The following is an 18,019-nucleotide window of genomic DNA, read 5'->3' as shown; positions in this document are numbered from 1 at the left end:
TATTAACAGCCGCCTGATTGCAAACTCTAATTTTTCGTATTGATTCCTCCTTCGTGCAGAAAAACAATTAATATATAGGTGTTATTTATACACATATATTTCTGGAGTTATCTTTAGGGAAAATTGTAATTCCTATCTTTGTTTACAAAACTATTTGCGCTATTACTTGTGACCAAGAATTATCGTAATAAGGCCCTTAAAAACGCTTTAATTTTCCCCTTTTTGTGGGAGCGGTGCCGGGGGCCAGCTGACACTCGGAGCCCAGCTGCTTGCCCTGCTTCTCCTGGAGGCAGCTCGCTACTTTCCCCCTTCCAATTCTCGCAAGCAAGAGCGGCCCGGGGAATCGGCGCAGGAAAATCGCGAAGCAGCAAGCAAGCGGAGGTTAAAGCGGAGCCGGAGGCACAAATATCATCGCTGCTGTGACCCCCTGGCACTGCGGGGCCGCCGGCAGAGCCCCGGGGAGCGGCTGGTGCCTGCAGCAGGGCGATCATCGCCACCCAGGCCCTGGACGCGCGCTGTCCCCGCGGGCTGTCAGCGGCCGGCCGAGCCCAAAGCCACGCAGCAATCGCCACATGCGACTGTGGAAGCTGTCGCGGAGCCCCCCGGGCTGTTTCATGCGTGTTCCCCTCCCTGGCTACTTGTCCGTGGTGTCCCCACGGCCAGCAGCCGGGCGGATCGCCCCCGCGGCGGCTCGGCTCCGTGTGCTCGCCGGGGAGCCGCGCCGCTGCCTCCTCTTACCTCTGGCAGGGTGAACTCGTGCAGGCTTCAGCCTCCCCGGGGCTGCCTGAAACTGAAAGCAATTCAGCAATGAAAGCAGCACAAGGCACAAAACGCCGCTGGCCGGGACGGCACCGACATCCCCGGACCGTCCCCTTCTGCGGGCACACCGAGTCCCCCGCGGCTCCTCGGCGGCCGTGCGCGGCTCCCCCTCAAAATGGCACTTTCGAATCAATCAACAGCACCGAAAACGCTCCTCGGGCGCCGAGACAACTTGGCATTGACCCTCCTCCATCCTCGACCTTGGCTGCGGGGACAGGACCCCGGGGGTCGCTGCTGGAGGGGGGGTGGGGGGGGGACGGGGGGACTCCGAGCGGGGCCGTGCCCGCGGGCAGGTGGCGGCGGGAGGCAGCGCGGCGCCTCCCGGGGCCGAGCCCCCCCCCCGTGTATTTAATTCCTCCGCTCCCCCCTCCCCGGGTTCCCGTCCCCCTAGGCCTCAGCGGTGCTGCCACCAGCGACCTGCCCGCTATGGCCGCTCGGGGCCGGGAACGGCGGCGGGGCCGCGGCCGGGGCCGGGCGAGGGGCGGGCGGTGCTGGCTGCTGGGCCTTCCTGCCGCATCTCGGCAGCGCCTCCTTAAATCTCTGCCGTTAAAATGTGGGCGGGTGTTTCAACTCAAAAAGCGCTCAAATTTTTTTTCTTTTCAAAAAAAGCTGATGAGGTTAAAAAAAAAAAAAAAGGAGGGGGGGGGGAAGGAAAAAAAAAAAAAGAGAGCGAGAGGAGAGAGAGAGCGAGAGAGAGAGAAACCGGCTTGGTGTCCGTAGGAAACAGAAGTAGCGATTGTTTGCGCTTAAAAAAGGGGGAGCGCGGAGCCGCGGGAGGAGGCAGCGAGCGCGGAGCGGCAAGTGCAGCGAGCGGCCGGGCGGCCCGCGGCGGAGCGGCGGCTGTCACCGGGAGCCGCGGCCGGGAGGCGGCACCGCGGGGCCGGGGAGGCGGCGGCGGGCACCGGGACGCTGCCACCGGCGCCGCCGCTGCCCCCCCCGCCGGCTCCCCCGGGAGCTCCGGGCCGGACAGCGGCAGCAGCAGCAGCAGCAGCAGGAACAGCAGCACCGAGAGCGGCGACGGCTCCGCACCGCCGCTCCCCCGCGCCCTGAGCCCGGCAGCCGCCGCCGCCCCGCTGGATGCTCCGCAGCCGCCGCCGCCGAGGGCGGCCGCCGCCGGCCGGGATCGCGCCCGCCCGCTGCGCCGAGGCTCGGCGAGGCCGCGGCTCTGAGGCTGCGGCGGGGAGCGAGAGCGGCGAGGGAAGGGAGCGAGCCCCGCGGCCGCAGCCCGGCCCGCCCCGGGGGCCGCTCGGACTCGGACTGCGCCCTCCTGCTCGGCCCCGGGCGGAGGCGGCCGTGGGGATGCCAAGGGGGCTGCCGAGCGGGAGAGGACGAGCACTGCCAGAGAAGACTTTTCCTCGGAGCTGGTGCTGCTAAGTCTCAGATCCCGACCGTGAGCAGGGTGGGTTGCTTTCTTCTTCCAAGATCTCAGGTCTGAGTGAGTCTCCAGTGTACGCGTATATATGTTACGTCTAACATATAGGATATATTGCCTAGCTCTTAATAGCTTTCCCCCCCGAAAACGGCCAAAGTCTTTAATATGAGTTACTCTATATGTGGAAGCAAAGAAATCTTCTTTCAAGTGGAGCTGCAGTTTTGCTGAATAATCACGTGTGAGTTAGGGGCGGGCTCTTGGCAAGGAGTTTTTTTACGAGTATTTACTACAAGGTCTACTCCAGAAGATTAACCATCCCAATCCTTCTGTCAGTCTCCGATGCCATGCCTGGTTAAAAAAAAATCTCATCTTTTTCCGATCGTCAGTCACCCTAAAGAATGGCCGAGCCTTCTGGGAACGAGCTGGCGTCCGCGGCTGCCAAGGGGGACCTAGTGCAACTTACTAATTTGTTGCAAAAGAATGTAAACGTCAATGCACAAAATGGATTTGGGAGGACTGCGCTGCAGGTTGGTATCCAGAGAGGGAGAAAAATATTTCATCACTGCTACCTACGTGACCCGGGTTTCCAAAAAGACAACGTTTTAAACAGGCTGGTGGACGAAATTCGAGTGTTTTTAAAACTCGTTGGATGCCATTTTTTTATAACTTTAGTGGCTCCAACTCCCAAAAATGACGTACTTGAAATAAAACTGGTCAAAACCATTAGTTCAGTCGGGGATCACCCTCAATGTCAAACGGGCTGCAAGTTTAATAATATTTTGTAACTTCGTGGGGAGGAGGAAGAGAATGAAAGAGATGAGATGAAAAGAAATCATCTTAGGTGAGCAGGATTTCAGAGCAGGTCTGTAAACACATATGTGCTATGATTTGAAGCTTAGAATCCTTCCCCCCCCCCCTCCCCTCCCCTGCAGTGTGCTTTTAAAACATGACTTTTCTCGATTCTGGGATCTGCTGTAGATGGTACTTTTCCTTTATACGCTGTTTGTGACGAATGACCTTTCTCGTTTGGAAGCATGCTGCACAGAACCGAGTACCTTAGATGTACATTAATAGCGAGCCGTACGAGTTGCAGTTCCATCTGAATCACTTGCCTTTTCATTCATAATTAAGCCTTAAAAATCTGAATTTTCAGATCGGGCAGCAAGGCAGTGGTTCCAGCTCTTTCGTTTCTGATCGTATAGGGTGCTGTGTCCTAATTTTTTAAGCGTGGAGCTGTGCAGGCAGGATTTGGATCTCATCCAACTGCTAACTATTGGAGCTGATGAAAGATTTTTTCTTTTAATATTATCAGATAATGATGGGGAAAAAGGTAGAATCCGTAGCTAATAGCCAAAGGGGTGGTTTATAAATCAGGGGGAAATGTGTGGTTATTTCTGCTGGAGGTGAGGCAGTGAGACGTGGAAGCAGAGCTATAGGTCTTTTTAATTTCACACGTCTGAAAAATCGTTTGTTACCTCCTCTGCCCCCCTCCCCCGAAACCATGATAATCATTTCTGAATTTTTGCTTTTAAAAAAAGCACACGGCTTGCGCACGAACCCGGGATATTTACAGCTTTTTGGCTTAGCATCAACGTGCTAGATTTCGAAAATAAGCACCTCTTGCTGAAAAGCACCGACCACCCTCGGTGGGCGATTTCGCGCAGGCTCGGGGGCCGTGGGATCGCCGTGGGGCTGCTGTCACCCGGCCGGGGGACGGGGCGGCCACTTGCAGCCACTTTTTTTGGGGAATGAGGGGACCGAGAGGAGCAACTTGCAGAGAGTAACTCCTCTGAGAAAGCAGGAAACTTTTAGCCTGATGCTTTATCCTCAGGACGAGGGCTGAAAACCGATTTGTGCCACAGTGGTGTCTTTTGCTAAAAGGGGCGAGCGGTCCGGATCCCAACCCGAGGGCTGTTTTCCACAAATGCTGAGCACCCGGCTGTATTAAACGGGCATCCGTGCCCTAACAATGCTCCTCGGTGCAGCTCGCTCGTAACTGAGCTAATGAACCACAACAAAAAATCAAAACAGGAGAATCTGTCTACTTATTTTCAATATGTATCATCCTGAAATGTGTTGTGGGTGCGTGACCACGCTCGAAAGAGTTCTCTGTCAATGCAGCCTCCAAAATTGAGAGAATCTCTCAATAATCTCTCTCTCAATTAAAACGGGGAGACTGCCTAATATTAATACCAGCGAAAATATATATATTATTCTGGATTTATGTTTAATTAAACATAAAATCCAGCCTGTCTTCCCCTGTACTTTTTATTTCTGATGAAGTGTACCTATGCAGGCCTCAAATACATGTCCTGCCCTTATGGTCTCCGCAGAATTATTCAATTGCTGCTCTCTCCTTCTCTGCCTCTCTCCCCAGAAGCGAAACTTTACAAAATCGGGGGCATTTGCAGTGCAGCTGTAGCCCTCGCCCAAACGGCATCACCTTTTTTATGGTTTTCTCCCCCCCGCATCTCTAAACGAAGCCTCCAGTCCCCTAGCCTGCCTTCCTCGAACATACAAAACTCCCACTTGAACCAAATACATGTTTTGAATCCACAAATAACACAGCCTGGGCCCTCGAAAAGGGACTAAAATGTCCCGATTTTACCAGAGAAAGAGGGATCACAATGCTCTTGTTTTCTTTTGCATCTTTTCCATCTCTGTTCAGAAGTGAAAGAAGTGGCACAAGAAGTGCACGGAGCATTGTGGCACAGATAAATGTCCTCCCCTGAATCCCTTTCTGCCTTATCTGCTGCTCTGCTCTTCTCTGGAGATAAAATAAATATACCGGGTTATTTTACACTCCAAAAGCTGCAGAAATTATATTGATTATAGTGTTGTTATTTTTTTTTTCTTAAAAAGCCTAATGCATATTTTTTCACAAGGAGAGGTTTTTAGCAAATGCCTTGTAGAAATTGTACATTATGCTAAATCTAATGCACTCTAATATTAATTTGTGCTGATATATTATTTTTTTTGCAAGATTTTCAAATAATTTCTAAAGAAAAAAAATGATTATTTTTTTTCGAATTTGCCACTTGCAGTAAGACCAATTACAAGAACAGGAAAATACTGCCTATAGGTTGGAGAATATACATTACCATGTTAATTTCTTAGAGCCTTTGAAAAAACAAAAAATTAGGAATTTGGGGGAAATCGGTGCAAGCTGTTAAGCCCTAAATAAGAGAAATTTGCTTGCTAATTATAATAGTTTTATGATGCAATCAGGAAATTTTAAAGAGACATTTTTTTTTCTTGAGAGGAACAGTCAAAAAAAACAATAATTGTTTTTTTAAATAGGATTTTTTTAACAACATAATATAGCCATGGTTTACTGTTAATAAAATTATGGAACCATAATATAATACAGTGGTTTTAGGAGAAAAATGATGGAACTTTGAAACATTCCTTTTAACTTCCCCTTTTTGGGTGACATTGTGAGAGTCAAATATTGGGGAGAAAAAATTCTTTAAGCATTTATTTTTCTTAGCAGACAGAACTATGGCACAGGACAAATATTTGCTTTATGATAATACACAGACAATGTAAACACCTGAGAGCTTATAAAAACACATTCTACATTTTCTATCGCCGAGGTAAAATATCTGTTCCTCGGAGACCCTGCATGTGATATTTAACAGCATCAGACAATAAGGCAACGGTGTCTCAGTGCTCGTGCAAATAAAAGCGAGCCATACTTAATTTTGGCATGCTAAAAAAACGAGATAACTTGCTGGAAAAGAAGTCTCTGCAGCCCCCTTCCCCTCTGCCTGCTTCGGGCATTAATCTCTGTGAGCCAGAAAGCTATTGCCACCCGGATGATAACATCTTTCGTAATATTACTGAGGTCAGGGTGGGGAAAAAATTAAAAATAGATGTTGTGGCGTGTCCTTAGTTGTGTAGCAGGGCTGATTTCAGGACTGACACAGGGGGAGGTGAGGGCTGGGGGGCTGGGGCAGGCTGCAGCGAGGGGGGCAGCTCCCCGAGGTGTTCACCTCTCCTTTTTCTCCCCCAGGTAATGAAACTCGGCAATCCCGAAATTGCCCGGCGGTTGCTCATGAGCGGTGCGAACCCCGACCTGAAAGACAGTACCGGCTTCGCCGTGATTCACGACGTAGCCAGAGCGGGTTTTCTGGACACTTTGCAGACTCTGCTGGAGTTTAAAGCCGACGTTAACATCGAGGATGCCGAGGGCAACCTGCCCCTGCACCTGGCCGCGCAGGAGGGCCACGTGCCGGTGGTGGAGTTCCTGCTGAAGAGCACGGCCAGCAAGGTGGGCCACCAGAACAAGCGGGGCGACACCGCCTACGACGTGGCCAAGCTCTACAAGCGCAGCGCCGTGCTCCGGCTGCTGGAGGGCGGCCGCCCCCCCGCCGCCACCGACTGAGGGGGGCCCGCCCGGACGCTGAGCCCGCCGGCCTCCTGCCTCCTTCTCCCCCCCCCCCCCATAGCCTTTTAATAACGTCGGGACCCACCTTCCTCCTAGTTTGGCTTTTTTTTTTTTTTTTTTTTTTGGGGATAGCGCAAAGCCGGAGAAATTGCCGAGGTGGGTTTTTCTTTTTTTCTTTTTTTTTTTCCTTTCTTTTATTTCCTTTTTTTTTTTCTTTTTTTTTTTTTTTTTTTTTTTTTTTTTAGAGGATGCGAATGGTCGAAATCCGCCCCGCCGGCAATTTCTGCCTCCCCTTCCCTCCCCATGTATATGTTGGTCACTCCTATGTAGCTTCCCACTAGCGGCTTCTCCCAATTTACCTTAGCTCATTATTAATCCAAAAGCCACCTAGTCACCTGCTTCTCGGCGTGCTAAGGGCCCTCCTGCACCCCTCCGGGCTCCGCAGCCCCGGGGGGAGCGGGGAGCCGAGATTTGGGGCCCCGCGGGGCCCCGCAGCGGGCCAGGGGTGTCGCTTGGCAGCTGGGGGGGCTGCCTGCAGCTCGCCCTTACCAGGAGCTTGTAGACGTAGGGCGCTTACCTCTCCAGCTAGATGCCACTTCTCCCCTCTGTGTATTTAAACTCGCACCGAGCTGCTTTTCAGTTTAGTTACCAGGAACAACCTGAGCGGCGTTTTTCATTGCCAGAGGTTTCAAAGAGTTCAGCTTAGCGCTTCGTGTTCACTGTGCACTGGAGAATACAGTTTTTCTAGCTTCAAACCAGCAGATAACCATTGTCAGAGCAAAGAGTGTCAGCAGGCTGTAACGCGACAAGATTTCTGGTCACTTAATGAGCTGAGCGCAGTCTAGATGCTCTTAAGAAACGATTGCTTTCCACCAGCTATTCTGTTTTGTCTGGGAAAAAAAATAAAATAACAATGGTAGATGCCTCTCACAAAACATGAATATTTGAATACGGTGAAACTGAGGAAGCAACACGTTTGGTCTTTGTAGAGTTCTATTATTCCTTGTACCTAAAAACCAATTTAACCCTTGAAAATGTTCCCTTGCAATGTAGTTGAGTGTATTCACAAGACCAAACCTCATTTCCCTCTCCGGCTGCAAGGGGAGCTGAGGATGCTCAGCGCCTTGTCGGGGGAGTGTAGCAGGAAACTTAACGTTGGTACAGAGGTGCTCGACAGATGGGCAGTTGAAAGTGGATAATTTTGGATAATCTAATTTTTAATGGCACAAAATAGTTTTTACATCTACGTAAAATGAGTAGATAGCTACAAAACAGCACTTAAAAGAGGAGAGAGCGTATATTAGTTTGCGTTTTGTCTCTTAAAAAAAAAAATATTTTAGCCCCACGGAATCAGTCACTGTTGTTTTTAAGTAAAAAAATTAATAATTTCCTGCAAGTGTCCGCGCCGTTACCGTACTCTGTGTCACGCTGCTGTGTTTTCTGATTAAAAACCTCTGCGAAACGTAAAGCTCTGCGCGCCTCCCTTCTTACCTCTGCCGGCCAGGGCCGTGCGGGCAGGGCCGTGCCCCGCATCGCTCCCGGGTCCCGCAGCCCCCCGCAGCCCCCCGCAGCCGGAGGCCAGCACCGGGCGGCGAGGGGCCCCCGCCCGGCTTCTCCTTCACCTCTGCCATGGAAGAAGCCCATCCAAGACCTGTCCCGAGCTCCGCCAGCCTCCCACTTACGCCGTGCCCAAGTTTTACCGGTGGCTGGAGGAAACAACTGGTTTCCCGAGAAAAAAAACCGCCCCGCCTAGGCAGAAGTAGCGGCTTTTATTGCGTGCCAGAAGGTCCCGTTTGAAGCAGGGCTGCTTTACATCCCGGGCAAGCCTATAGCTCCGGCGGGTGAGTCACGGCCATGCTACGGCCGGTTTAAAGGTAAGCAGCCAGCGCTTTTCCAGCTGCCTGCTGCCTGTGAGCGGCTCTGTTCGTGGGCAGCAGCACCCTGCAGGAGGGCCCGGGGTCTGCCCCAGGACCCCCCCGGGGCCGTCCCCAAAGAGCCGGGCTCTGCAAAGCGGCGGGGGCTGCGGGAACGCCGGCGCCGAGTTAGCGGGAGATGCGAAAAGGCAGCGTGGGAGACGGAACGAAATGTTACCGAGAGCTTCGCTCGGGGCGGAAAACAACAGAAAGGCGACTTTCCCGGGCAGGAGCAGAGCCCAGGAACGGGGAGCACCCAGCGCAGCACCCAGCCGGGGTGCCCGAGCAGCCAAAACCCCAGCGGGCACCCAGCGGGCGGGCGGCGGGGGGGCACCGCCGGGCCACCGGCCCGGATCCGAGCTGAGCTGGGCACAAACGTGGGCACGGAGCCCCGTGCCCTGCTCGGGGCTGCGGGGACGAGCACTTGGCCTTCGCTTCCCGGGGATCCCGGGGGGGACGGCGCGGTCCCCCCGAGCTGGGCAGGTCCCGGGGGATGCTGGAGGCAGCGCTCGGTCCCCGGGGACGGGCGAGGTGCGGGGGCACCGGGGTGTCCCCAGCTCCGCGGCCAGCCCCGGGCACGGCGGGGGAGCGGCGCGGCGAGGAGCCAGCCCCGTAGCAAGAGGCGCTGCGTGGCTGCCAGGCGGAAAGGGTTAAAGCGGCCGCAAAAAAAAAAGCCGCTTTTTGGGGGCTTTCGGGAGGCAGAAAGGTGGCTTGTCCCCGAACGGACCTGGCAAGCCGGGAGCAGGCAGACGTTAGGATCCGCTGAGCGCGGTGAAATTGCCACGGGGGATTAAAAAAAAGAATAATAATTTATAAAATAAAAAAGCCAAAGGGCTTTTCTTTTTTTTTCCCAAGAGGGGAAAACTGCCCGTGTATTTCTGGGGGCTGCGTGGCGGGGCGAAGAGGGGGGGGGAAGCCGGGCAGAAAACGAAGGCGAGCGGGCGGGCTGAGCCGGGCAGGGCTCTCTCCGTCCCCGAGGAGCCGCAGCCCGTCCTGGCACTGCCTGCCCCGGGGCACAAGCTCTCAAAATGTCGGTGTCGGCCCAGGGCTCCCCGGGGCGGCGGGGGTCGGGCGCCGAGGTGCGGGGCGGCTCGGGCCGGCCCCGGGGGCCGCGCCGCGCCGGGGCGGGCTGGGGAGGGAAGGGGGGGGCCCGCCCGGCTCCGAAACCGTTAGGTTGTCTTCTACGGCTCCTTTCCCCTTTCTCTTCCTGTCCAAATATTTTTAAATTTACGCGCCTTAAATAACAGTCTGATTTTATTTAGTTAGTTTCCTCCGCCGCCGCTTCGCCCCGGCCCCCCCCCGCCGCCAGGGGCCTGGGGCGGCCGCAGCGCAGCGCCCGGCGCCGCCACCGCCACCTTCCCGCCGCCGCTCCGCTCCTCCCCGGCCGTTTTTTTCTTTTTATTTTCCCCTCTTTCTCACTTCTTTCTACCCCCTTATTTTTTATTTCCCCTTCCCTCGTTTTTTTTTTCCTTTTTCCCCTTTCCCTCCCTCTCCCCGAGGACTCGGCACCAGCCCCGACGCCTCTCCGCCCCCGAGCCGCGGTGAGTACAGCGCCGGGCCCCGCACAGCCCGGGGGGACAGCGGCGACACGGCCCGGGGGAAGGAAAGGGGGGGCTGGCTGCAGCCTCCTGCTCACCGCCGGACCCCCCCCGGCACCCCGGGGCTGCAGCAGCATCTCCCCCCGCAGCCTCCCTGCAGCAGGGCTGGAAGAGGAGCTGCAGGGCTGCCCGTCCTCGGCTCCCCGCACACCCCCGGAGCAAGGTGTCTCTCCCTGCGAGAGCTTTTTCTCGCCGCCTGTTGCATTTTGAAATTATAGGCAGGAGAAGGGAGGGGAAGGGGGGGGGGGGGCACCCCCGCTGCTCGGTTTCTGGGTCGCAGGGGCAAGGAAATTGCCTGCGGATGGGAGCTGCGCCGCACGCTGCTGATGGCCAGATGTGCCAAGGCTCCGCAGCCCTCCTTTACAGGGGAAAGGAGAGAAAGAAAAAAAAAAAAAGAACTTCTGCCATGGCACCGAGCAGTAAGATGGCTTCTTGCCTTCTGAAGAAGCACCAAGTGCAGATCAGCAGGGACATTTCTCAGGGCTGAGCGGTCCTGCTGGCCTTTTTATACTGATTTTTCACTGTTTGCATCACCTTTAAGCACATTATCAGATATTTTGGGCAAAGCGAGGAAACTACCAGGAGCAGACCTCTTGTACGGTGGATACTTCAGATAACCTTGACCTTGCACCATCCTGGACGTTAATCCTACAGGGAAAGCAGGGAACCAGCCAGGCACCTGCCAAAGCCCAAGCGAGGTCTATGTGCTCTTGGAGTGGGGTTAAAATGGCTTCAGAGGGGCACAAAACAGGGGACACAGAGGGGCCAGAGGACAAAACCTGGAGCTTGCTGGCAGAATTCAGTCCAATGCCTGCAGGACCCCACCTTCACTCACTCAGCACCAGCAGCAGTGCTGAGCTCAGGCTGCAGAAAGGGTAAATTCCCTCTGAAAGAGACTGAATCAGCCAAAAGTGTAATCAGCTTCTCAGGGAAGTGCAAGACCACTGAGCCATGCTTCCAGTTGCGTTTCTTTGTTCCTCTGTAACTGCTTTCTGATATTTGTAGCAGTAAATAGGAGGGCCGCTAGTATTTAGGAACATTTTTAACAAAAAAAAAAAAATGCTTGATTCTGTGTGGGAAAACAGATTTTGCTTCACACTGCAGCCACTGAGAGGCTAAAGTCGATTCCCAGCTCCTGCTGGAAGCCTTTCCTCAGCAGGCAGTGCCTCTCAGGATGGTTTTTCTCTCCTGCTGCACCCTGAGAGCAGGAAAGGGGCAGCCCTTGCGTGGCACCGCAGCCCTGCTCACCCCACAATATTGAGGTTCCTATCAACACAGCAGCATTTTAATGGACACTGTTCTGCACAGAGCTGATGAACACTTAAATGAAAATACACTCGCACAGCACAAGCCACAAGAAAAAGCGACATCCTGTATGAAAACGAAGTATCCAGAAGCTTTTCAGAGTCTGACCCTAATGCAGTACAACTTGGTGCACATCACATTTATATGCAGAGTATATGGCAGGCTGGAATGAGGGCTCCTGCTCTGGCTAAGTGTAATTTTTTGGGAGTGCGGATCCCTTTTAGGCCGAACGTTACTGACATCCATTCTGATGTAAATCGGGAGATTTGGATGCACCCTGGCAGACCCCGCAGGGTGCTTTCTCCTCCGGGGGCCTTGGCGCTGAGGTGCTGCAGCACCACCCGAACACCTGCACTGCTGCATGGGGCGTGTGGGGATGGAGGCAGGCTAGCACGCCGTGAGCTTTTGCTCATATTTAGAAATGCTGGAGAGCAGGCAGAGAAGGTTTCAGCCTGCCCTGGCTAAAACAGCAGCAGGCCTGCAAAGTGGGCTGTTAATTGCAGATCCTTCCTACAGAGCAGGCTTCCTAAACCTCCCGAAAGGAGCGGGGCTCTGCTGGAAAAAGCAGCTCCGTGCCTGGGGATCCTCTGGTCCCTTGGAGTGCAGCTGGAGTGCACAGGCAAAGCTGCACTTAACCTCCCTAAGGGAACGTTGTAGAAAACATCTGTTAAAGAGGAAAGTATGTTTGTTTGATGAACACTGATACCACCTCCTTGCACCAACGTGTGTAGTGTGATGTCTGTGGATTTCTCAGATGTATTTTGCTTTCGCTACTGTAAAATAAGAGCTATAGGCAAAAGGCTATGCTACACCACGTAGTCAGTGTTCACAGTCCAGCAGTGTATGCTTGTATTGAAGAGAACAACAATTTCCTTCCTGTACGAGCACTTTAATTTATAGAAACATACTGTTTTGTGTAAAGAAGGTGGTAGATAATTAACTGTATTCATTTAATCTAATTATAGGCCTCTGAGGCAAAAAGCTGACACTTTTCATTGTGGTATATTCAGAGAAGTTAATTGAAAAAACATTGCAGCCACAAGGCATAACATGCCCATCGTATATTTGATACTAATTCTTTTTTTTTTTTTTTTCCAAAAATGGGATGAATCTGATGCTCATTAGAGATAAGGTTTGCTGTTACTCGCTGGAGTAGGGCAGATTCTGTGAAAGCCTGTTATGCAATGCTGCACTGCACTGCAATATCTCTGCAATTCCAGAGCTAACCACAGACAACTTAATTTGCCAAATTGCGAGATGGTTTTGTAATGTACACAAGTATCTATTACAAATTAAGAAAAGATTGAATGCATTTTTAGCTGGGACGTAGGTCAGAATTTGAACAGAGATCTGCTTCAAGAAGCGATGGGTCAATGTGTCAGCTCCTCGCTCCCATTAACCCCCCAGACAAGAATTTTTAGGAGGAACCAAGTAATCACACCACTAGCAGTGGTTTATTAGCAGTTCATCTGTGTTTTGAAGCTATCAATATTACAAAGAGATAAACGCACAGCAAATCAGCATGAGCAACTCCCGATTGTATCAAAATAAATACATGACAGACCATTTGCTGTTTCTGAGTAATTTTTCCTACCACCTGATACACACCAGCAACTTCATCTTCTGACTGGGCTGCTACTTTCATTCTCGAAAGGAAAGGAAAGCAGCTGAGCTCTGCACAGCTTGCCTTCCAGATGAAAGGCACTGAGCAGCCCAAACGTGCCGGCTGTGGGGAGAGGGCTGCCCGTTTCTGCTAAAGAAACCCCAACCCCTGAACTAAATTCTTCCAAATACCACCCCTTTCCCCCTGCTTTATCAACAGAGGAGTGCAGCTGACTGTGTTTCTGCAGTCCTAGCAGCACCAGGGCACTCCACACCCGCTCGGGTCCCCCCTGCCTGCTGGCCCAGCGGCCTCCAGTTCTGGGGTCTGGGATGTGCATGGTCCCCCCCAGCCAGCCCCTCTTGCTGCTGCCGTCCCCAGCCCTGGCTGCTCCTGGCTGCAAGGGACAAACCCTTGCAAAGGCAGCTCTGCCCCCCCTGTGAGGAAGCCTGCCGAATTACTGCAGTGGTGGTGCAAGTGCTCTTAGGTGGTCAACAAGCACAGGGAAACACGTTGCTGGCAGCCCTACCTATAGGTCTAAGAGCGCTGTAAGGATTTTCAAATGTATTTTACAGAAATCATTTTTACTGTGATTAAGAAAGAAGCCTGTTGCACTTAAGCCATTCGAATGTTTGTTAACAAAGGCAGAGGAAGTCTGAAAAGTAAACAGAGTAACATTCAGTCACCTTAAATCTGGTGCTCTGCCTCAAGAGCTCCGGAATATTCAACAAAGAAGCTTTTTAAGAAGAAAAAAAAAAAAGTGGGTTGCAATAGGAGTTAGTCATACCCAGTTCCTATTCTTATACCATTCAAGATAAATCACAATTTGCATTGCTGTCTAACTCAAAACCTCAGCCTATGCTTGGGGTTCATGCTGCTCTCACACTCCTCCCCCCTCAGTACTCTTGGCTAATGTCCTCCAGCCTGGCGCCTGCCTTTTCCTTTCCCCTCTTGGCAGTTTTCAGGGTATCACCAGCTCTTGCTCTCCCACACCTCAGTTTTCCCTACCTCCATTCCTTGCTTCTGCCTTCTTGCACTCTGCATTTTATTTTCACCTCCTGGCTTTCTCAGTTCCATCAGTACATCACCTTGGCTCACCCTCTTACTGTTTCGTAATTATTTTCCCTGGCATCTCTCTCTCCATTGTGCTTATTAACCTCCTCACCTATCGACCGCATCCCTTCCACCCTGCCCAGCGGAATCTCATCATATCTTCATCTTCACTTTGTTCCCAGTCTCAAAGACTCGTTAAGCTCCTTCCCCACCCGCCTGCTGCCCACGCTGCCCCTCTTGCCCAGGACCTTTCTCCACCACAGGCCATGCTGCACGCTCCCCGCAGCCGAACCTGGGCAAGCTCCCTCGGCGCAGGCCGCCCTTTGGAGGACATAGCTGCCAAAAGCCAACAATTCGTAACCGATCACGTGCGAGCCGAGATTCTTACAGAGCCTTAGAGCTTTGTTACATTTGGATGCACTTCTGTGAAACCACGGCGGTTGTGCTGCCAAATTTCAAGTTGCTGCTCAGAAGGTGCATGCATGGAGCTAGGGCAGTGATGGTGTTGCCTTTCAGATTCCTTTTCTGAAGAAATGGGCTATACCAAAGCTTTATTGTTATTATTATTCTTTAGCAAGGGCAAAAATATTTTTAACCTTGTCCTTGAAAATGGCCACCGTGGTCTAGCTGGAAACTGCCAAAAATTAAACCTGGGTCAGATGCTTGGCTTGAAAAAAATCATCCCAAACAGTTACAAGCAACTGAAAACAAGATGTTTTTATAAAGCACAGGACAGCACGAAGCTGAGCAGTTCTGTGACTCTGGCCTGAATGTGGGAGATTTTCAAGAGACCTGTAATGGATTGTTTCAGTAGCAGCTCTGTGGGATTAAGCAGAACTCAGTCACATTTCACAATTTGAAAGAAATGATCAAAAAGTATCCCATGGAGATGAAACTTGATGGAGACAGCAGAGGGAAGGGGGTAAAGGAATCAGTTCTGGAGGGAGAACATCAGCAAGAAGAAAAGCCCTACTGTTTGTTCTGGGGATCTTAGATACCCTGTCTCTAATTCACTTGTGCCAATGGATTAAACCTGGGCAGTAATTAGCACTGGATGCTCCTTTGCTTTTAAAATTGTCCATTTTTCTGTTAAATATGAGAGTAGCAGAGTCACAGGAGTCCTTTCTAATGTACAGTGAGCCTCCTGTTAACTTGCAAGTAAAATTATTATTTTTTTAACCTGTGAGGTTAATGCTTTTAAATTCTTTCAGCAGATCAAATGAGTTGTCTGTCACTTGACTGCACATTTGCCTAAAAGATATCTTCTAGCTTGAAAAGAAGCTAATTCAGGAAGTCCTGTGGCCCTTGTTTTGCAGGAAGTCAGCCCAGATGAAATGGGGGTCCCCTCTGGCCACTTAACCTCTGTCACTCCCGTTTCTCTGTGATTTTAATAGCAAAATTGGACTCGTGCTGAAACTTTCTGCGCAGTTAAAACGTTTGGAAAGGTGCTGTATTGCCTGTGTTTGAAGGAGTTCAGTTGCATTTATGCAAAATACTTTATGTTAATGACTGTGATTATATTAATTATGGTCAAAATGGTGGCCTGTGATACCACTGTATGGAGAAAATGACGAAATTAAAACTTATCTATTTTTAAAAATGTATATGATTAATCTGGCTTTATAAAGGCACAAAAGTTGAATATTTTTTTTCTGGGTGCTGTGCTTGGCATACTGGTGTTTTTTTTGCTTTTCCTAGAAGTACAGGTGTTTAACAAGTTTAGATAGTTTTGAGGGTTTAATACCAAAGCCTAAATTTGCAATGCCTACTTCTGGGACCATTCCAACATTCTCAATGATATTTTATGCTCAACATCTTCTTCCTTTTGATACAGTTTATCAAGATTTAGGGATAGCAGAAAAATTGGCCTGACAGCATGATCTAATGAACCACGAAGCAGTCTTCAAAGAGAAAAAGTAGCAGGAAGTTCTTTCATACCAGGTATTAAAAATAGACTGCACCAAGTACTGGAATGCACACAGCGTTATGTAATGGCTTTTCAGTGACACACATTAGGAAATATTCTCAGAAAATGTTTTTCCTTCATAACACCCAGTTTACTTCTCTAAAGTTTGGAAGTTCTTCATGTGGATACTTCTAAGAAGTCTAAAATTACAATGTTCATTTGAAAAACCTATCAATTAGCAAGCCACATAATGACACCATCTAATGGTACAATTGAAGTATTTGAATTTAATATACCATTTTCATAATGGTACAATATGAAACATATGATGGAATCACATTTTTTTCCCCACATGTTAGGCTTGATTTATTTCTGACAATGTAATAATTTTGCACTGGAGGCACCAAAACAGAGAAATCAGTTTGGGTATGTAACATAAATAGGAAGAATACTGGCTATTTTGGAGCACTGAGAAGTGTTTCAAAAAGGTTTACTTGTTATTAGATGCCTTTTATAAATAGGAGGCATCTGTGAAGTGCTGAGATGAGTGAGAAGAGCTGTATCTAGCTTGTACTATATTGAGGAAACTAAACAGTAAATTATTTTGAAGAACATCTTCCTCAGACTTTTTCTCAAAGCAGGAGAAGCTCTCCCAGAGGTGTAGCCACTGCATCTCTGCAGGATAATCTGAGAAGTTAACAAAGGAGGTGGAAAAGAGTTAAAGGTTAACTTTTGGATTTTCATAGTGCTATTGTTTTCTTAGATTATGTAAAGTTCAAAACAAACCTACAACATCCTTTGCCTACAGCAAGAGTGTCATACAAGGAGAACAACATTACTTGCTTGTGTACCCAAAAAGTCATCTATTTTTCCTAACTTCTCTACTAAAAGGCACGAGCTCTGCCACAACCTTTACACTTTCATTGCCACAATGAATAATTGTAAGATAATGAATGATAATTAACATTAGTTTCAATTTATACTTCAAAGACAGCAAAATTCCCTCATCTGAAGGCTTATACACCTCTTCTGCCACAGGCAAACCCTACAACACCCTGTCACAATTTCCTGCACTGTCACCTCTCAGGATGTACCCCAAAGCACAGTTAAGGACAGTTTTCATCACCCACTTGTGTCAGTCAAGGATAGTGATAGGAAGTACTACGGTGGGTGAAATTCTGCCCATATTTTGCCTCCTCCTTATAAGTGTGTCTGTTTTCATTTATTTATTTATTTGTGTATTTTAATTTCATCAGAGATTAAGTACCAGGAGAATCTGAATGGTTAGATATGACCATGGGAGAGCAACATGTGACTTTTTTTAAAGATGAGGAGAGCTCCACTCTCAGCATTGTGTATGGCTTTCCTGAGATATCTTTAAAATATTTTCTAAGCTATACAGTCAGGAGCATCACTTGTTCCACTCTCTTCTATTTTCTGTGAAAATGCATGAAAGCTTGTGTGCTAGTCCAGGCAGAATCAGATAAAAAATCTGTTTTGTTTTCTCTCATTACTGTTCTGCAGAATTATCGAATTACATAATCCATATTAGATATATGAAAAAAAACTATACTATAGTCAACATATCTCAGAAAAATGCAGAAATAATAAAAGCAGGAGAACAAGTTGGCCTCTGGTAGAGAACCTGTTTGAAAAAATACTAAGAAACATTTGAAATGACAGTCTGAAGGAAAATGAAATAGGGAAAACTACATTCATATCAAAAATCTGTATTGGAAGAAAAGTAAGGAAGTGAGCATTAGAGCTGAGAGAAAAGTTCTGCTTTTCAAAATGACCAATATAATTGTTTAAAGATATCAAGGCCATAAAATGAAAGAAAAGCTGCTTGAATTATCTACATGCTCATTTGCTTCTAGATGTTGTTATATTTCTGGGAATCCAGAGTCAGAAAGTAAGCTGTGAATAAGTCAACACTTGTTTTTCTACACTGCTACACATGCAAAGCTCCAGTTGTTTACGTGGGGAGGAACACTGCTCATGCATACTATTCAATAATGCTCTGAATTACAGGCAGACTCTCTCATCGTCCAGCCTGATTACTG

General features: G+C 49.6%; 1 protein-coding gene across 2 annotated transcripts; it reads left to right on the top strand.

Moving 5' to 3' along the window:
* The first annotated feature begins 1,271 nt into the window (after nucleotides 1-1,271).
* CDKN2C (cyclin dependent kinase inhibitor 2C) lies at nucleotides 1,272-8,049 on the top strand. 2 transcript variants are annotated; one of them, XM_068690197.1, is made up of 3 exons: nucleotides 1,272-2,218; nucleotides 2,578-2,718; nucleotides 6,207-8,049. In XM_068690197.1, exons 2-3 carry the CDS (start codon nucleotides 2,590-2,592, stop codon nucleotides 6,576-6,578), a joined length of 501 nt encoding a protein of 166 aa, XP_068546298.1. In that variant the 5' UTR covers nucleotides 1,272-2,218; nucleotides 2,578-2,589; the 3' UTR covers nucleotides 6,579-8,049. The 2 variants fall into 2 exon arrangements, with proteins under 2 accessions (XP_068546298.1, XP_068546296.1); XM_068690195.1 differs by lacking the exon at nucleotides 1,272-2,218 and having other exon boundaries at nucleotides 2,225-2,718.
* Nucleotides 8,050-18,019: the final 9,970 nt, after the last annotated feature.

The sequence above is a fragment of the Anas acuta genome, chromosome 8, assembly GCF_963932015.1.
Source record: "Anas acuta chromosome 8, bAnaAcu1.1, whole genome shotgun sequence".
NCBI classification, from domain to species: domain Eukaryota; kingdom Metazoa; phylum Chordata; class Aves; order Anseriformes; family Anatidae; genus Anas; species Anas acuta.
Note: the sequence above shows the minus strand (reverse complement) of the source record. Positions and strands in the feature narration are given on the sequence as shown.

Bases quoted from the DNA above. Each gene is read 5' to 3' on its own strand.
- CDKN2C (XM_068690197.1), top strand. From the start codon at position 2,590: ATGGCCGAGCCTTCTGGGAACGAGCTGGCGTCCGCGGCTGCCAAGGGG. The intron at 2,719-6,206 runs GTTGGTATCCAG...TTTCTCCCCCAG, and splicing joins TTGGGAGGACTGCGCTGCAG to GTAATGAAACTCGGCAATCC.